Here is a 19,830-nt window from a genome sequence, read left to right as displayed (position 1 = left end):
TTTCACTCCCCTTTCCAATTCCAGGTGGGGACTCTGTGAGTTAGGGTTGGCAGGTGGGAGCAGGGGCAATGTGAGCAGCTCAGCTACAGCTACAGCAGTGCATATGTGTTTATAGGCAGCAAAGATAGCAGAAGCATGGTAGGCAGAATCCTTTGAAAAATTAACAGGAGACCAAAAAAAAAAAAAAAAAAGCCAAAAATGAAAACATGCCCTTTGTTTAAAACTATAAATCACTACGGTTTCCTGGTGATGATCTTTGCTGATTTCTGAAAGTGTTTTTCTCTTTGGTTTAAATCTGACAACAGTATGCTGTCAGAATTGATTATTGCAGCACACTTGATTTTTTGTGCTTGTAAAGGTATCTTGAAGTTTGGCTAATTAAACTCTGAAGGCAAAGCATATGGCTTGCTTCAGTTATGAAAGTTGCAGAAAGAATGCCTCAAATTGAAATACAAAACTATGATGATATTTTATAATCTAAAAAATCCATCCCATAAATTTTAGTGCTCAAATAACTTCCTTTTTTGAAAACCCACACTAAAAGATAGGGAATATATTTTCTTAATAAGTAAGCTGTACAACATAATGTATTATAACCTTTTCTGGGTTATTTCTGGGAAAAAAACTGGCTGATTAACTTTGCCTTGGCACTTTGAGTCATGGACGTAGTGAGTAAAAATCTCTCAGGATTTGAAATGATTGAAGGAAATAATAATAGAGCAAATTATATTGTAGTCTCTTCTCCATTGAAAATTGAGCATCCAAATTCTAAAATGAGCTCCTCTGTCTAGAGTTGACACAGTTTAACAAAGAATACACTGAAATTTAGGGATAGGAGGCTTATACTGACCACCTATTTTCAGTATTTCTTTTACTCACATGTTAGAGTTTTGTCTAATCCAGCGGAATCTTTTTGTGGTTTCCTCTGTCCTTACCTGGGCAGGAAGAAGAAAACTGTGAATTATATTTACTACTGGTCATCTTTAGTCTGGAAGAGGTACAGATCCCTGGTAGCAATGACCAGCAATGACCTTCTCTGAGGCTGGTCACTGCCAAATTCCTACATGGGTATAATTTTCATTTAACACAGAGTGGCAGAGTTAGAGGATATGAACCAACTATAGAGAAGTGCAAGGTTTTCCTTTGATATGAGTACTTTATCCTTTTCCTAACGTTTTGTGTAGCTAGCAAAGGAAATTTGTGCAAATCAAACAGACTTTGGAATTGAAATGGTTTTTAGTACAAGATGAAAATAGTGACTTCATTAATAGCTCCAAGTATGCGGAAGGTAGAGAACAATCCTAAGTAGGAGGTAACAATATACTTCATTTCCATGAAAGTTTAAGTAAAAGATGATGACTTTAAAAGACATATTTTGAGAGGAAAAAAACTACATTTTCTTTGGCTGCAAAGGCTACTGAAATGCTGGAGTCTGGTACTAAGGAATTTCCAGTCTTCTCTATTCATTACAAATGTCCAATTTATTACCTCAGGATTCAGTATCAAAATAAAACATAAATGGAGACTGTAATAGTAGCCATCTGTCTGTCTGGAGTTGTCTTGATCTTATTGTGTTGCAGAGCGCAAGGATGGCTTAGATTATCTTTGGGTTTCTCTTTTAGATGATATGTCAGAGAGGAGAATATTATGGTAAGAGGAGAAAGATAAAAGTCACGTGAGCAGCTAATGAAATGTAACAACTTTAGGGAAGCACGGAAGACTGGGACGGTGGAATAACGAACCAGCCCCTTGAAAGTTGGAGAAACTGGCAGGCCACAGAGCAAAGGCTGTGGGAACTTAAAAATCACTTGGGTATGGGTGTTTGAAGAAAAGGAGCAGTGACTCTTACTGAACAAAGAAAGTTATTTCAAATATGAAGATGTAGGCAACATATAGTGTATTGCTGACTGTGATAGTCTTGTTAGGAGAATAAAAGTAAATCAGTAAAAGTAAATTTGCTTGTGTTGAAAGTGACACATTTCAGAAGAATTTAGTATGAATTGTGCATTTCTCTTAAGATGCAGTATTATAAGAGAAAGTGTATACATTGGACTGATGAGGACAATGAATTACTAATTCTGAGTAATTGAACATAGCTGGGGGCAGAGTGCCTGAGAAAAAGCTGAAATACATAAAGAACAAACAATATTCATGGTAAAATATCAGCTGTGCTTACTATAATAAGTCACAGAGAAATATTTGTTATGTTTCACATCTTTGAAGATAGAATTGCAAATGTCAAACACATCTGATACATACCATGCTTAATACGGAGTAACAAATGTTTGACTGAGAAGGACCCTAAGCTAGTGTGTCTAAGTAACGTTTTCCTCTCAAACAGATATGTTGTTGACAGATGTATTGGTATGTCCCCTCATGCAGTTAGGTTGCCTGGATTTCAATCACAGTCCTTGGTTTTAAAGTTCAGTTCTCTTGAGAGTTTTTTTTCCTTCTTTCAAGTATTAGTGGCCCTGCTACCTGCTGTGCATACTTCAACCCTTTGTCAATATAAAGTTTTGTTACTGTGGGTATGGAGATACATGAAAGGAAGGACTTTATTCCCAAACATTCAAAATTTCTTGTTTATTCCGCTAAAAGAAATGTGGACTAGTGTCCTCTTTGAGGGAGAGATACCAAATATGCTTTCTATCTATCTAGCAATATTTCAGGACTCTTGGCATTGCCCAGGGAGCACTGAGGGTTCTGAATTGGGGATTAGTAGGGAGGCAGGATGATTTCGATGAGTTTTTTATTTAGTAAGAAGTGTAACAAATTTCCATAGCTTCACACCTAAGTATATGAAATATAAATATTAAGTATTCACTGTCCTAAATTCCTCTGTCAGCAATTATAATATTGAACATTAAATCCCTGCTTCTCAGTGAGGGTCTGGCATTTCATTAGAGAGATTTTTTTTAAGGATTATTGAAGCTTCTTGGGCATTTAAGAAAACAGAAATTGTTTGAGGAATGTGACATTATATCAGATAGTGGGAGCAGGCGAACTAAATTTTTTCCTGCATAATATATGTTAGAATCTTAAAATAACAGTATTTGCAGTGCAAGCAGCAGATGACTTTATACCACATTTTTGGTGAAAATAAACTGCATGTGGCAAAATTAACTATGTGGATGGCTTCCTGGTCTGTATGTTGGTTTGTGATGTGGCATTGGCCGATCTGTCTGATCTCCATGTCCACCACTTTCTTCATTGCTCCTGTTCCAGCCCCATGCCTTCTTGCTGTTACTTGGAGACACCTAATTTGTTCCTAAACTCAGGGTTTTCCTGCTTTCCTTTTACTTGCTATTTCCCCTGCCTGGGAACTTTCTTCCCTTTAGAATTCTTCTCTGATTTCCTCATCAAAGAGGATTTACCTGACCACTCCTTCTCATAGAGTGCTTCTCCCATTGCTGTTTCTCCTCTGCCTTTCTTGCCTTCATGGTGCTCCTGTTCATCTTTACAGGAAGTTGTATTTTGTATTTATTTACTTTTAAATGTGGTGCAATCAGGTTCTTGTTCACAGAAGGAGTCTTATACCATAGCTGTTAAGAACTCAATAATTGTCGAAAGAATGATTGTTCAAATGGTTCGAGTGTATCATGAAGATACATGTTTTGTTGGACTGGTGTTTTGTTGAACTGGTTGTTCTGATGTTTTGTTTACTTTATTTTATAAAGTAAAATTTTGGATATCGAGAATTTTTTTCCTTACACTAACTCTGCAAAGGTGAATTTGTGGGCTTTATCTTCTGTTCCTTGGCATTGGAAATCTGGAGTACTAATTACTCATTTCTTTTTCCTCATCTGCTGGATTCCAAGGGTATATAGAAACAAAATGAGAGTTGAGTGGAGATTGGTATATATATATATTGTATTAAACCAGACAATATAGGGGTTTTGGAGAAACTAGATTTCAAGCAAGTTGGATTCAAGAATGTCCAGTGAAGTATCCCTTTTTCAATTTGAATATACAGTAGGTTTGACCAGCAAGGATTTATGGTCTGAAACAAAAATCCTAGAGAGCACTGTCCTATTAAGCAATATACTAGCAGGCAATGGAAAGACAAAATGGTACTTTTTCATGCACTACTGAAGAATCTGAATTTATGTCCTGTTTTAGTTACTTTTCTTATTGCTCAGACAAAAATACCTGACACCCAAAGTTAAAGGGGGAAAAGTTTATTAAGATCATTTTGTAGAGGTTTCAGTCCATAATCAGCAGGCTCCAAGGCAGAGTGGCATGGCAGAGGGGCAATAGTTCATGGTGGGCTGAAGGCAGCAAAGCAACAAGGGACCTTAGCAACTTCTTTCTACCCTTTCATCTTATCCAGACTATTTAGGGCAGGTCGCACTCGCACCCTTAATCCTATCACCCTTGACCCTAGCATTGCACCATGAATCAATTCCAGTGTCACTCTAGATCCCGTCACCTCTGAAAAGCCCCATTTCATTCGCATGAGGCTTTGAGGGGATGTCTAAAAACAACCCATAACATGTCCCATTGGGTGTCCGATTCCCTTTGGTTAGATTAGCAAATTCTCCTTTTATGGAGGTGATTCAGTGAACGAGAGGAGGGAGAAAGTGTGTGTGGGGGTCCTCCTCCTCCACATACCCTTCTGTGGAGGAAAAGGGAAGGGTGACAGTTATGGTCACTCCCTGAAGAACTGTGATTACAACACATATATTAAAGTTTGTCTGTAAAGAGAAGTAATTTTGATCAGAAAAGAACTGTCAACACTGGATGTTTCTGAGAGTTTATTGCAATTCCGAGTCATCCAGATATCTGCCAAATTAGAGAGTAGGCTCTGTTTGTACCTATGTTTGAAGGAGGAATGCTTGTTAATCCAGCATCTATTTGACACTTGTCAATAAAAAGGGTGTACACTCATGAAAAAAAATCATGTCTGTACTCTTGATACATTTAGTATGATTAATACTCTTTCAAGTGGAAATTCAAGAGCCTTTTATGTTCCAGGTTCGTGGGAGTAAGGGAGAAGTTCTGTACATCTTGGATGCTACCAACCCACGACACTCCAACTGGCTTCGCTTTGTTCATGAGGCACCATCTCAGGAGCAGAAGAACTTGGCTGCAATTCAAGTAAGCTTCTTTGCTTTGTATTTGTGCTATGTATTGTGAGGGGAATGAATTAATTTATAACTGTTCTCCCTGTTTTAAATTTATTTCCCAATGACCTGCTTCAAATAGCAGTAACTAACTCATAAAAGCAGAGAAATCTCATCTAGTCAGCATATGCAGGAAAGGGCAAGGCTAGCTATAAACTAACACCATATCACTCACTTTATGAGAATTCTTGAGGGAATGAATTACACAGTTTGATATTGTCCTTGGCAGATCTTACCTTTAAGTACTTTTATTTCATTCAGTGAATGTTTCTTGATAGGCATTTTGGTTTGGTGGTTTATTTGGTTCATAGTACTATACTATGGGTTGTTGTTTGAGAAAGGTTGCATGGAGAGAGTTCACTTGGGAATATTCCCCATAGCTGGACTTTGAGCCTGTAAGTTAGGGTTCTTCAGAGAGACAGAAAGAATGGAAGATATTTATGTATGTGTCAAAGGAGATTTATTAGAAGGAACTGGATCATGTGATTATGAAGGCTGGCCAGTCCAAAATATGCACAGATGATGTCCTATTGACTCCAAAGACTAGAAGCTCCTGTAGAACCAGGAAGCCTGCTTTGGAGGCTATTAAGAAAGCAGAGCCACTGGGCTCTTCAATTCAAATGTTATCAGGCAAAATTCACTCATACTGGGAGTGGGCATGGGGGTTAAACTTGTTTTCTATTCAGGTCTTCAGCAAATTGGATGAGACCTTACATTATGTTGGTGAGCATGGTTTACTCAAGCCCACTGATTTAAATGTTTGTTTTTTAATTAATTTTATTGGTACATTTTGGGTATACAATATAATGACATTCATCATTGGAAATTTGCACCTTTACATAATCTCTCTTGGTTCTTAATTTTTCCCCCTTCCCCTGCTTCCCTTCAACCCTTCCATCCGTTCCTATTTACAAAGACTTTGTTTCCATTTTTTCATTTTCTCATATTAATTCCATTCCCTTCTTTCCTTTCCCCCACCCCTCCTGCTTCCCCTTCCCCTTTGCCCCTTTTCTTCCTATTTCATATTATCTGTTATACCTTTTAGTCCTTATTTATACTTTCAAGTTCTCACACTAGAGAAACTATTTGGTATTTACACACATGTGTCCTATTTATTTCACTTAAGAGTATCGCCTCAATGTGAATCCATTTAGCTATAAATGTCTCTAATTTCTCGTTTTTTTTAAGCCTGAGTAGTATGCCATTTTATTAAAAAAAAACACATTTTCTTTATCCAATCTCCAGTTGATGGGCAATTGGGCTGTTTCCAAGTTTTAGCTATTACAAACTGTGCTGCTATGAACATGGGTGCACATATATCACTGTGGTATGATTCTTTTAATTCTTTGGGGAAGATACCCAGCAGGGGAATAGCTGGTCCAAATGGGACTTCCAGTTCTACTTCTTTGAGGTATCTCCTTACTGATCCACAGTGGTTGCCCCAGTCTACACTCCCACCAGCAGTGGAGCAGTGCTCCTCTTTCCCCACAGCCCTGCCGGCATTTGTTGTTGGTTGATTTCATGATAGCAGCCATTCTTTCTGGGATGAGGTGGAATCTCAGTGTTGTTTTCATTTGCATCTCTTGAATGATGTTGAACTTTTTTTCATATGTTTGTTTGTTATTTCTACTTCTTTGTCTGAGAAGTGTCTGTTCATTTCAGATGCCCGTTTTTGGACTGGGTCTTTAAATTTGGGAGGTCTGATTTTTTTTTAAGTTTATAGATTCTAGATAGACTTTTGTCTGAGGAACAGCAGATAAAAATTTTTTCCCACATTGTTAGTTGTCTCTTCACACTTTTGGTAGTTTCTCTTGTTGTGCAGAGAAAGTTATTTTTATTGTTTTAATTTTTTTCATTAAGTTTATTGGTACATTTTAGGTATAAAATACATTTACATTCATCATTGGGATCTTCTACCTTTACGTGATATATCTTGGTTCTTATTTTTTCCCCATTACCATGCCCTCTCTTCACCTCCTCCACCCTTTGCTACTTGCAAAGACTTTGTTTCCATTGTTTTTCCTTTTTTCATATTTTTTTCTTTTCCCTTTTCTTTCCCCTACCCATCCCACTTCCCCTACTCCTTTAGAAATTTTCTTCCTATTTCACAATATTAATTATACATTTTGTACCTTATTTACACTTGTAGTTTTTCACACCAGAGAAACTATTCAGTATTTACATATGTGTATCCTATTTATTTCACTGAAGAGTATGGCCTCAATGTGCATCCACTTAGCTATAAATGTCTGTAGTTTCTCATTCTTTATGGCTGAGTAGTACTCCATTTTATAAAAAAAAAAACCTACATCTTCTGTATCTAGTCTCCATTGATGAGCATTTGGGGTGTTCCCAAGTTTTAGCTATTACAAACTGTGCTGCTATAAACGTGGGTGAGCATATATCACTGTGGTATGATTCTTTTAAATCTTTTGGGAAGATACACAGCAGAAGTTTAACTGGGTCAAATGGGACTTCTAATCCTAGTTGTTTGAGGTATCTCCATATTAATTTCCACAGTGCTTTCACCAATCTGCACTCCCACCAACAAGAAGGGTCCCTTTCTCCCCACAACCCCGCCAGCATGTGTTATTTGTTGATTTCATGATAGTAGCTGTTCTTTCTGGAGTGAGGTGGAATCTCAGCCTTGTTTCCATTTGCATCTTGCGAATGACCAGTGATGTTGAACATTTGTTCATATGTTTATTTCTTTTCTTTTTTTTTGGTACAGGGGATCGAACTCAGGACCTTGCGCTTGCGAGGCAGGCTGCAGAACCACTGAGCTAAATCCCTGGCCCTTATATGTTTATTTATACTTCTCTGAGAAATGTCTGTTCATTTTAGATGCTCATTTTTGGATTGAGTTTTTAAATTTGGGAGGTCTGATTTTTTTAAGTTCTTTATAGATTCTAGATAGAGGGCCTTTGTCTGAGGAACAGCAGGTGAAAATTTTTTCCCTCATTGTGGATTGTTTCCTCCCTCTGTTGGTGGCTTCTCTTGCTTTGCAGAAGATTTTTAGTAAAGAAGAGATCCCACTTGTTGATTGTTTGTTCAAGTTCATGGGCAACTGAAATTTTGCTTATAAAACTTTTCCTGCGCCAATGTCTTCAAGAGTTCTACCTAACCTCTGTTCCAGCAGGTTCCGCGGTTCTGTTTTGCTATTTAGATCTTTAATCCATTTAGATTTTAGTTTAGTGCCGGATGAGAGATATAGGTCTAGTTTTAATCTTTGGCAAGTTGAAACCCAATTTTTCCAGCACCATTTATTAAAGAGGCTATCTTTCCTCCAGTGAGGATGTTTGGCTCCTTTATCAAAGATGAGGTGGCTGAGTGTGTCTGGAGTTGTTTCTCCATCTTCTAATTTGTTCCACTGGTCCTCAGGTCTGTTTCTTTGCCAGTACCATGCTGTTTTTATGACAGTAGCTTATGTAGTATAGTTTCAAGTTGGGGGTTATGATAGCCCCTGCCATGTCTCTGTTGCATGGAATTGCTTTTGCTGTTGTAGGTCTCTTCTTGTTCCAAATGAAATTTTGGATTGTTTTATCAAGGTCCATGAAGTATGCTGGTGGAATTTCAATTGGGATTGCATTGAATCTATATAGCAGCTTTGGAAGTATGGCCATTTTCACCATGCTTGTTCTTCCTACCCAGGACCAAGGGATGTCTTTCCATTTTCTGATATCATCTTCAATCTCTCTTTTCAGAGTGCTATAGTTTTCAGGAAGAGTTCTTTGATTTCTTTTGTTAGGTTGATTCCTAGGTATTTCAGTTTTTTGGATGCTATTGTGAAAGGAATTTTTTACCCCATTTCTTGTCTCAGTGAGTCTGTTGTTTGTGTAGAGGAAAGCTATTGAATTTTTGTGCGTTGACCTTGTATCCAGCTACTTTACTGAATTTGGTTATTAAGTCTAGAATACTTTTGGTGGTGTTCTTGTGGTCTTCTCTATAGAGTATCATGTCATCTTCAAATAATAATTTGATTTCTTCATTTCCTATCTTTATTCCTTTTATTTTTTTCTCTTGTCTAATGGCTGTATCTAATGCTTCTAAGACTATATTAAAAAGGAGTGCTGATAGTGGACATCCTCGTCTTGTTCCTGATTTTAGTGTGAAGGATTTCATTTTTTGACCATTTGGCATGATATTGGCTGTTGGTTTTTCATAGATGGCTTTTACCAGATTGAGGTAGAAACTGTCTATTCCAATTTTTTGTAGGGTTTTTATCATAAATGCGTGTTGGATTTTGTCAAATGCTTTTTCTGCATCTATTGAGATGATCGTGTTTTTTTCCCTTGGCTCTATTGATGTAGTGAATTACATTTTTTTGATTTGAGTATGTTGAATCCCACTTGATCAGTGTGCATGATCTTCTTGATGATCTTCTGCATTCTATTTGCTAACCTTTTAAGGATTTTTGGATCTATGTTCATTACTGAGATTGGCCTGTAGTTCTCTTTTTCGGTTGGGTCTTTCTCTGCTTTGGGGATCAAGGTGATGCTTGCTTCCAGGAATGAATTTGGGAGTATTGCTTCCCTTTCAATTTCATTGAAGAGTTTAAACAGTAGTGGCAGTAGTTCCTCTCTAAATGTCTTGTAGAATTCAGTAGTGAAGCCATCAGGACCCGGGCTTTTCTTAGTTGATAAGTTTTTAATTACGTTTTCAATTTCCTTGATTGATGTTGGCTTGTTTATAATTTTTATGTCTTCTTTGTTCAACTTTGGTAATTCATACTTATCTAGGAATCAGTCCATTTCTTCTGTATTTTCCATCTTATTGGCGTATTGGTTCTTGAAGTAGATATGGATGATCCTCTGGATTTCTGCTGGGTCTGTTGTAATTTCATTCTTTTCATTCCTAATACATTGATTTGGGCCTTTTCTTTCCTTTTCCTTATAAGGTTTGCTAAGGGTTTGTCAATTTTGTTTATTCTTTTGAAAAACCAACTCTTGGCTTCATTGATTTTTTTATATTGTTCTCTTAAGTCTCCATTGCATTGATTTCTCCTCTGATCTTTATAATTTCCTCCCTTGTATGAGCTTTGGGTTTGTCCTGCTCTTCTTTTTCTAGAAGCTTGAGGTTCAGCATCAGGTTGTTTAATCGGGCTCACTCTGTTTTCCTTATATGCATATTCACTGCTATGAATTTCCCTCGTAAGACTGCTTTCATTGTGTCCCATAGATTCCGATATGTTGTATTGTCACTGTCGTTTAATTGAAGGAACTGTCTGATTTCTTCTTTAATTTCCTCTGTGACCCATTGGTTATTCAGAAGTGTGTTGTTCAGTTTCCAAGTGTTTATGAAACTCTTGCGTTTTCTTTTGCTATTGATCTCCAATTTCATCACACTATGGTCTGATAATATACAGGGGATAACTTCAATTCCTTTGCACTTACTTAAACATGTTCTATGAGTGTGTGTGGTCTATTTTGGAGAACAACCCATGTGCAACTGAAAAGAAGGTGTATTCTGATTTTGTGGGGTGGAACACTTGGTAACCATCTGTTAAGTTTATTTGTTCAAGAGTTTGATTGAGTTGTAGTAGTTTACTGTTTATTTTTTATTTAGTTGATCTATTTGTAACAGTGGGGTATTGAAGTCCCCCACTAATATTGTACTAGTGCTTATATGATTTTTCATGTCCATTAGTATTTGTTTTATATAGTTGGGTGTACTAGTGCTTGGTGCATATATATATATGATTGTCATCTCTTCTTCTTGGATTGTTCCCTTTATAAGAATGTAGTGTCCTTCTTTGTCTCTGTTAATCAGTGTTGGTTTGAAATCCACTTGATCTGCAAAGATGATAGCTATTCCTGGTTTTTTTTTTGGTTCCTATTGCATGGAGTATTGTTTTCCACCCTTTATCTGTCAGTCTATGAGTTTCTTTTTCAATTAAGTGTGTTTCTTGTGTGCAGCACATTGTTGGATCTTGGTTCTTGACCCATTCTGCCAATCTATTTCTTTTGATTGGTGAATTGAGACCATTAACATTGATGGTTATATCTGATGCATGCTGACTCATCATGGTCATGAGTTTTTCTTTTTGTTGGATTCTCCCCCTTTGTGTTTAATTTCTTGTGCCCGATGGATTCATTTTGCTGGGCTTCCTGGGGTTGTGATCCTCATTGTCTTTTCCTAGGATATTGTCTAAAATTTTTTGGAATGCTGGTTTGGTCCTCATGAAGTTTCTTAGGTACTCTTTGTCATGAAAGTATCTTATTTCTCCATCAATTTTGAAAGATAGTTTTGCAGCATGCATCATTCTGCCTTGGAGGCTGTTTTTCTTTAGGGCTTGAAATACATCACTCCAAGTTCTTCTTGCCTTGAGTGTATGCATTGTGAAGTCTACTATAATCTGAAGGGCTTTCCTTTGTATGAGATTTGTTTCTCTTCTCCAACTGCTTGTAGAATTTGGTTTTTCTGTTGGATTTCTGGAATCTTTGCTGTAATATGCCTATGTGTAGCTATTTTAATCAAGGCTATTTGGAGTCCTGTATGCCTCACTTATCTGTATGTCAAGTTCTTTTCCCCTGCTTTGGAAGTTTTCTGCCATTACTTCTCTGAACAGTTTTTTTTTTTTTAATATCATCTGCACTCTCTCTTGTTTGTTCATTGACTCTGATCAGTCTTATGTTATTCTTTTTTGCATCGTCTAGAAGCTGTTGGATTGATTTCTCATGGTCCTTTACTATTTTAAAGAATTTTTTATTTTCCTCATCACTAATTGCAATCTTACCTTCTTTATCTGAAATTCTGTCCTCACTTTGGCTCATTCTCCTGTAAAATCTTTCAATTGAATTTTTAATCTCCTGGAAATCTGTTTGCATCTGTTTATGGATTCCATTTGTTTCCTATGCTAGGATTCCATCATGTTCCTCAGCCCCTCTATTTTTTAATCTGTGTCTGCTCTAGATTTATTAATCATGTCTTGTACTATGAGTACAATCTCTGCTGTTATCTGAGAAATTGTTTCTGAATTCATTTTTTCCAGATCCCCTTTTGTTGCCAGTTCAGGGAGTCCAGGTGGTTGAGTATCATACTGTTCCATCTCATTTACCTTTCACATTGCCTCAGGTGATATGGAGGTCTGGTTTTGAGACTTTTTAAAGTGTCTTCTCATTTCTGCAGATTCAGCCTACTGTACTTTTGTTTAGGCAAGTTTTTGCTCAGTGGTCTTCAATTTTCAGGAAGCCACCAAGCAGCCTTTTCTCTTCTCCTTACCAGTACACTAATGCTTGGCTTCAGAATGGTGGCCTTCTGGATCCCTGAGCTGATCTGTTGTCTGGACAGCCTTCTGGCTGGGGCCTATGCACACTTGGGATGGTATCTAGGTGTGCATCTGGCTAGGGCCCCTACATACTTGTTGTGTGGGTGGGCCTTTGGCTGGGGGCTGTGCACCTCAGTTCCTGTTGTGCCAGCCTGCTTCTGGCCAGGGTCTCTAGGACTTACTGTTGGTTTTGGGGAGAACCTCTCACTGTTGCTTGTGTGCCTTACAGCTCTTTTCCAGGTAGGCCCTTGCCTTGGGCTGGTGTGCCTGAGCTTCTGGGGTCGGGCCTGAGCCCTGGCTGGGATCTGCTTGCATCCACGCAGCTCCGGTCCATGCTGTTGCTCCCCTAACTAAAGTGGTCTAGTGTGCCTTTATTGCCCAGATTTTCTTCACTTTTCCAGTGGGCTTTAATTTTCATCAAGGAGCCTGAGCAGACCTCTTTCAGTTATTCACTTCTGCTCTATCTTCTGGAGCTGAGAACAGTGTTCTTTATGACCCCTGCAACTCTGCGGTGTGGATCCAGGTAATGGCTCAGCACAGCCGCAGAGAGGGGTGTGTGTGCTGTTGGTGCCTGCATGGCTCACCTCCTCAGCACTGGGGGGGTTCTACTCCTTGGTGCTCAGGGACCCCACTGATTTAAATATTAATCTTGGCCCGGGGATTTAGCTCAGTGGTGCTGCCACCTGCCTCAAAAACACAAGGTCCTGAGTTCTATCCCCGTACCAAAAAATAAATGTTACTCTTGCCCTAAAACACTCTTACAGAAACAAATAGAATAATGTTTAACCAAATGTCTATCACCATATGGCCCAGTCAGATTGACACATAAAATTAACTATCGTAGGTAGAAATCATGTTTTACTGAATTATTTTCCCCTGTATCCTAGTACACTGCTTCCCATGACACTGGGCTGTGATACAAATGACAGAGTGCATTTACGTTATCTTTCAATGGAAATTAAGTCAATAAAAGAAAAAAATGCAGCTCTTGGGGGCCCTATAATTAAAAGATATTGCCCAGATCAGTAAGAAAATTAAGAAACATTATATTCTGGCAGAGAATTAGTTCAATACATGTATAAGCTCAGTCTTCTGAGTCCTAAATTACAGAAAAGGAAGTAAAGCCATGTTGGTCATAATAAAGAAGGGACAGGAAATGAATTAGGGAACTAACACTATTTGCATATCTACCATATGGATTGTTCTAGAAACTTCATATATATGAGATCAGTGTTCTATGAAACTGTGATAGTTTGGTAATTTATTGATTTAATTCAGTTTTGAGCATAAAATCAATAGTAGCAAGAAGGAAAATGTATTTCAGTTTCAAAGCAAACAGTTAATAGAGTGATAAAAAATATTCCATTCCCTAATGTTTTTATCTAACCATTTTCTTTCAGGTTATATAAGTATTAGCTAGTCAATGTGATTACTATCCTTTTGTACAGATACTTAAGTGGTAAGTCTTACCTAGCAACTGAATTGAGATGGAAAATAGGATCTTTGGTAGCCAGAGATATTGAAGCCACTTTTCAGGTTTTTTGTTTTTTTTTCTGATACCAGGGATCAAACTCAGGACCTTGCACTTGGGAGGCAGGCGTGGGACCACTGAGCTAACTCCCTGGCTACTTTTCAGATTATTCATGATGTAACATAAGTCTAGTCACATGTTTAAATTGAATTATTTATTTTTTATTTGTGTGTGCGTTATTTTTTTCAAGTATTTTTTATTATGACATCCTGAGGCAAAATTATCTCATGGGATCTTATGTCATAATTTTAATATACAGACTTAAGTTGTTTCTATATAAATTACTATTATTAGAATTATCTATAGAACAAGAAATTCACTTTAAGCTGATTACTTTGGAAGGTTCTCCATTATTGTGTTTGTAGACAATGTTAAATTAGTTTCTTTTCTCTTTACGCTTGAATAATGGCTTTAAGCCTTTTTTATGTTTTTTTGACTTGAGAACTTTGTTCCTTTGGGCTATTATTTCCATAGAATCAGTAGCATTTTTCTTTTTCTACAACTTTCAAGGTGTATGTTCTTAGCTTTGAGTTTTACTTCAAACTCCATCAAGTAATCTTCATGTAAGGATGTTCCTTATCTATGCATTGTGCTTATCATGATCCTTCAATTAATGGAAAACTTGGTTGACACATATTTTGATCTTTTACCATCCAAATTTGCTATTATGCTGTGCCCGGTATTTCATCATATTGTAGACAATTGCATGATTTGGTTTTAGTAATCATGTTTTCTAAGACTTACACAGTTTTCTTACTTCTTTGGTACATTCCCAGTACTTTCCTTTGTCTATGTCAACTGTGTTTCTTCCCTTAAAAGAGAATATAAATTTACAAAAGATGACAGTTGCAGTTTTCGTACTGCAAAACATTATTAATGACTTAACAAGGGGAGCGTTAGAAGGTGAGATTAGAATAGGACTAGTGGCCCTGTGAAATTTTACACTTGAATTTAATTAGATTCTAAATCTGTTCAGTGGCCAGTGTGAGAGTCTTTTGTTGTGGAAATAATGATGGTGGCTTTAATTTCTTTTGCTTTTGTTTTGCCCTTTCTTAAAACAGGATTGAGTACACTGTTACCATGTTTTTTATCATGGAGCACAACAGGGATTTTTATTGGCTCCCTTGGGGTAAAAATCTTTCTTATTTGAACAGTAGCTGGGGTAGCGGGTTGCTGAAGGTTTAAAATCACATCTAAGTGAGGGGCAAAGAGCATACTAGTTGGGTCACATGGCTGAAAGCAATGTCAGCCTTCTAATTGGTTGGGATGATCTCCTGAGGATTGCATTCCAGAAACACTGTGTTAGTAAGAGAAGATCATAATGTTTCCTGCATTACATTATGAATCACTTGCATTCCAAATTGCATCTGAAATTTGGGGTATTCAGGAAATTTTTTATTTGAGCTGTATGTCCCAGGAGTGGAGTAAATGAGAAACATTTGTGGCTATGTGGCTTACTTGGTGGAAAACGTCAATACTTGGTCCAATTTTTTTGGACAAGGGATTAAGAATTTGAGGTCTGTTTTGGCAGAGAATTGGAACCATTCTTGGAGACTTGATTATATTTCTAGTTTTGCAATTTATTTGATTTTAGAAAATTTGCTTTGGAAATGATGATATAAGTATCTGAATTACTGAAGAAGGATCTAGTAAGCAAACAATTCTTTCCATATGCATACTTTTCAGAATAATCAGTTGAACTTATAGTCAGACTTCTGAAAAGTGTCCAACTATGACTAGAAAATTGTAAATGTGAGCAATGTGGCTTAAAATGAACCAAAAATATTCTTAGGCCCTGTAAGAAGTGGGTAATTCTTATTAAATGGTAAGTTTGTTGCACTTAAAATGGTATTTGAAAACAAATTGACCTAGGCAGTGTTTTGCAGGCTCTTAAAAACTCTTTTTGATAGAAAATTAGTTAAACTTATTCAATTAAGATAAAAATTATGCTATTTACAATAGAAACTTTGAATTTTTTGGAAATTTCAGAGATAGGGTGCTATATCTCTTGTTCTTAAGGACATGTTCCTTAAGGACTACTTGGTTTACATTGTCAGCATTAATGGAAAGGTGACTTGATGTTTTCAGAAAAAAGGAACATATGGAAAACCTTTGGTTTCTAGTCTACTTTATGAGGGAATGTCAGGATGCAAAGATGGTTTAAATGAGTTGAAAAAAACTGTATATCAAGTAAAGATACCAACATAGTTTAATTCCAATTCTGATGTCATTTTAGATTCCTTGTTAGGAGTAAAACTATTTTCTCACAGATTATTAGATCTCCTTTCTCTGTCTGGCCTTAGGGTGGACCATTATAAACAATTTATCCTGAGATATTCTGTGGGCACACATGAAATATCAGTGTGACAGAGATGGGAAATAAAATAAGGATCCCTAAGCAAAGAAGCACCTTTGGTATTTTTGAAGCATATGTAGGACTTTTGCCATTTTTATCAACCCTCCAGGATCCACAGGCTTATCAGATAGTGTTGATGAAGAATTTAGGTAGAATTAGTGCCAACTAAGTACCTAAGCAACAATAAAAATAAATATCTCAATGATTTATCACATACACAAAATTACACAGTTTCTTCTAGCTCTTTCTGTTTGTTGTAAGGCTTTGTACAAATGGTATGCTATGACATAGATGTAAAATGCTCCCAGGAGTCTCATGTGTTCAGAGGTGGAGCTTTTAAAAGGTGATTGGATCATGGTGGTGCTATACTTATGCACTCAGGAATGTGCTGTTAGGATTGGGTCATTGGGGCATGACCTGGAAGGGTGTATTTTTGTCTAAGGCTCCTTCTTTCCTCTGTGCTTCATGGCTTCCATTGGTTGAGCAGTTTTCTCTCCCATGCCCTTCTAACATGCTGTTCCTGCCTTGGAACAAGCTAACCATGAACTGAACCCTCTGAAACCATGCACCAAAATAAACTTCTCCTTTCACTTAAAGGAGGTGGGTGTTTTGTCCCACTGATGAGAAAGGGACTAATACATAGCATTTCTACAATGTTTTGTAGAATCCATATGCCAAAAAAATAGTAAAGTACAAAATATTAGTCAGATTTCCCATTGCTTAGCCAAAGTAGCCTACACCAAAAACTTAAAGGAGAAGAAGTTTAATTTGGCTCATGGTTTCAGAGGTTTACTCCATGGTTGGGTGGTTCCAAGGCAGGAACATCCTGGCAGATGGATGTAGTGGAGCAAAGCTGCTCACTTTATGGCCACCAGGAAGCAGAGAAGGGCAAGAGTGCCAGCTAGAGATAACTTGATTTGGTGGGACTGTTTTTTGTGTGTCTCTCATCCTAGAAATCATAGAAGTAGCTTCCTCTTTTATCCCCACTGAATACCAAACTTGCTTCCTAGGGTCAGGGATGGGGAGAAGGAGGCACAAAGACAGAGATACACAGGCAAACAGAGGACAGAGGATGGCCTGTAATCTGTTGTAATTTCTTCTGAGAAATAACATACCATACTATTCTCTTTGTCCAGGTATTACTTGCACAGTCCAACCCTCGTACTGTGCTGAAGGGGACTCATGAGGGTGTAACTACCAGAGGTGAGCCATCATTGGGAGCCATCTTCAAGGTGGGCTATGGCAATGATCAATGGGGAAAATTTGCATTATGGAAGGATTCAGTGAGGTTAAAGGAAAAAATTAGCACTTGGTATAGAATTAGAAGAAAGACAGAACCCAGTCCAGTTTGGTTAAAATTAAGAAAGGCAATTCTAAGTAGTAGGGTTTTGTTAGCTGAAAGACTTGAGGGAGATTCCTGACCTTAAACTACATTCACTGGCTTGGCAGGTTATTTATTCATTTAATCAATAGCTACTGAGCACCTGTTGTGTGCTGCACCTTATAGTGAGCACTGGAGATACTATGGCTAGAAAGATAATCTAGTTTGTGCCTTTATAGCAATAAAAATAATATTTAAAACTGCTCCTCCTCATGAATAGATTGTTATCATGCTTATCTCATTGGAATTGTGAGAATTAAATTAAATGAAGTACTATATGCAAATCACCTAGCACCCATTCTTGCCAACATGTTAGTCAATATTTTCCTTATCCTTACCTTGCTAGGATTATAATTTTGTCTCTATATGAAACAGTAAAAATCTGTAGTGTCTCTGATAGCCTTCTCGTTATATCTAAGATAATTCTGCATATATAGAAAACTTCTCAGTAAATATCCACCACTGCAGAGACATGCTGTGGTGTGGAATGACTGAATCCAGTCCTGTCCTCAGCCACAGCCACAGTAGCCTGTGTTCTTGCTGCTGAGTTTCTTCAGTGTTAGATGCACAAGAAGCATCTTGCCAGGCCACTTGAGTACTTTTATTATGACATTATGCTTATTGTGGCTGTGTGGTCTGTCTTCTCTTTGGAAAGATAACTAGAACTTTATAGGCATAAGAAATTCCCAGGGGAAGATGCCTTACTGTGCTCTGTATGTATGGAGACCTTTGTTCATTATAGTGGTTTTGGAACCGTACAGAGAAGTTAAAAACTATCATGATTATTTGTTTGTGCTAAGGCACTTTTCAACTTTTTAAGAAACAGGTTTTGTGCAGGGTGGTTCTATCTAACGGGGAGGACATAATTTGCCTCTCGGCAGTCCTTCCCTATGGAAATCACGGCCTTAGCAAGCTCATATGCTTTTGTAACCCAGAAATTCCTGCCTCTGTAACAGTAACAAAAAGGAGTTTAGTGAGCTCAAGAGCCTTTGTTTCCTAATTGATTTGTAGCCTTTGGTAATACATGGGTGATAGTGAAAGTATGAAGTCAAATTGAATGTGGAAATTCTGTGAAATTATTCTTCTTGAAGAGGAAATTGGCAAATTTCATATTCAATAGTTAATTTATTATTATTGATTTAATAGTAAATTTATTTAATATTTAAACCTTTACAATTTTTGAAACATTTAAACATTTAATTTATTTTTAAGCTTTCTGGAATAAGAACCAGAATCACCCAGTATATCCATGGTTTCCGATGAATAAATTTCTTATTTACATGTTTGTCTCTGTCACTAGACTGAGTTTCCCAAGAGCAGTGTTGCTATCAGCCCTGTGTGCTTCCCTCAGTAGGTGCTTGCTGAAATGGCCTCTTTTGCTCCCTCCTTTGCTTCCCCTCTGACTTGGCACACCTACTTGAATGTGCCTTGTCAATTTGGCAACAGTTTATGTCTGTTTCCTTTAAAGTAACAGAAAGCAAATGCTTCCACTTGAACTCTGGCCTGCAGTTTATGTGCATGTGAGTATTTGGTCTGGCAGCACGTCACAGTTTTACTCTGAGAGTGCTGAGTATGTGCTTCTGTGTGTACGGATTTCAGTCTTCAGTGCAAGTATTTTTATCTCTTAGCCAGACTGCAGTGCCGCCAGTAGCACTTCACTGTTAATGTCAAAAGTCCTTTTGCAGAGATCACCACATGCAAACAGAGCCTTTAATTCAGACACTCTGTTGATTAACATCCAAACTATCCAGTCTGGACTAATTTAGAGAACTGGGACACAAGAGTAATAAAATAGGGATGGTTAGTGTAAAAGGAGGTATTTGCTGTGACATGGTAGAGTGCTTTCAAATCATACTTAGCAAATATAATAAGAAAAGATTAGTTTTTTTTCCATTAAGTTTGTTGGTACATTTTAGGTATAAAATACAGTTACATTCATCATTGGGATCTTGTACCTTTACATGATGTATCTTGGTTCTTATTTCTTTCCCCCTCCACTCCCCTTCCTTCACCCCCTCCACCCTTCCCTATTTGCAAAGACTTTGTTTCCATTTTTTTCTTTTTTCATACTTTTTCTTTTCCCTTCTTTTCTTTCCCCTTCCTCTCCCACTTCCCCTGCTCCTTTAGACCTTTTCTTCCTATTACATGATATCAATTATACATTTTTAAAAT

General features: G+C 37.4%; 1 protein-coding gene across 5 annotated transcripts in view; it reads left to right on the top strand.

The window, feature by feature from the left end:
• Positions 1-19,830, top strand: part of Prdm5 (PR/SET domain 5) — a 198,036-nt gene that overhangs the window by 61,815 nt on the left and 116,391 nt on the right. For 3 of the 5 annotated variants that reach the window (XM_021236440.2, XM_013075911.3, XM_087193243.1), the window contains exons 3-4: positions 4,975-5,097; positions 17,414-17,509. In XM_021236440.2, the coding sequence (XP_021092099.1) occupies positions 4,975-5,097; positions 17,414-17,509 (219 nt within the window). The remainder of the gene's footprint in view (positions 1-4,974; positions 5,098-17,413; positions 17,510-19,830) is intronic. The other 2 variants (XM_087193244.1, XM_004854921.4) reach the window with 1 other exon arrangement.

The sequence above is a fragment of the Heterocephalus glaber genome, unplaced genomic scaffold, assembly GCF_053883595.1.
Source record: "Heterocephalus glaber isolate CG9 unplaced genomic scaffold, H.glaber_assembly_v1.0 deba00001586, whole genome shotgun sequence".
Classification (NCBI taxonomy): Eukaryota; Metazoa; Chordata; class Mammalia; order Rodentia; family Bathyergidae; genus Heterocephalus; species Heterocephalus glaber.
Note: the sequence above shows the minus strand (reverse complement) of the source record. Positions and strands in the feature narration are given on the sequence as shown.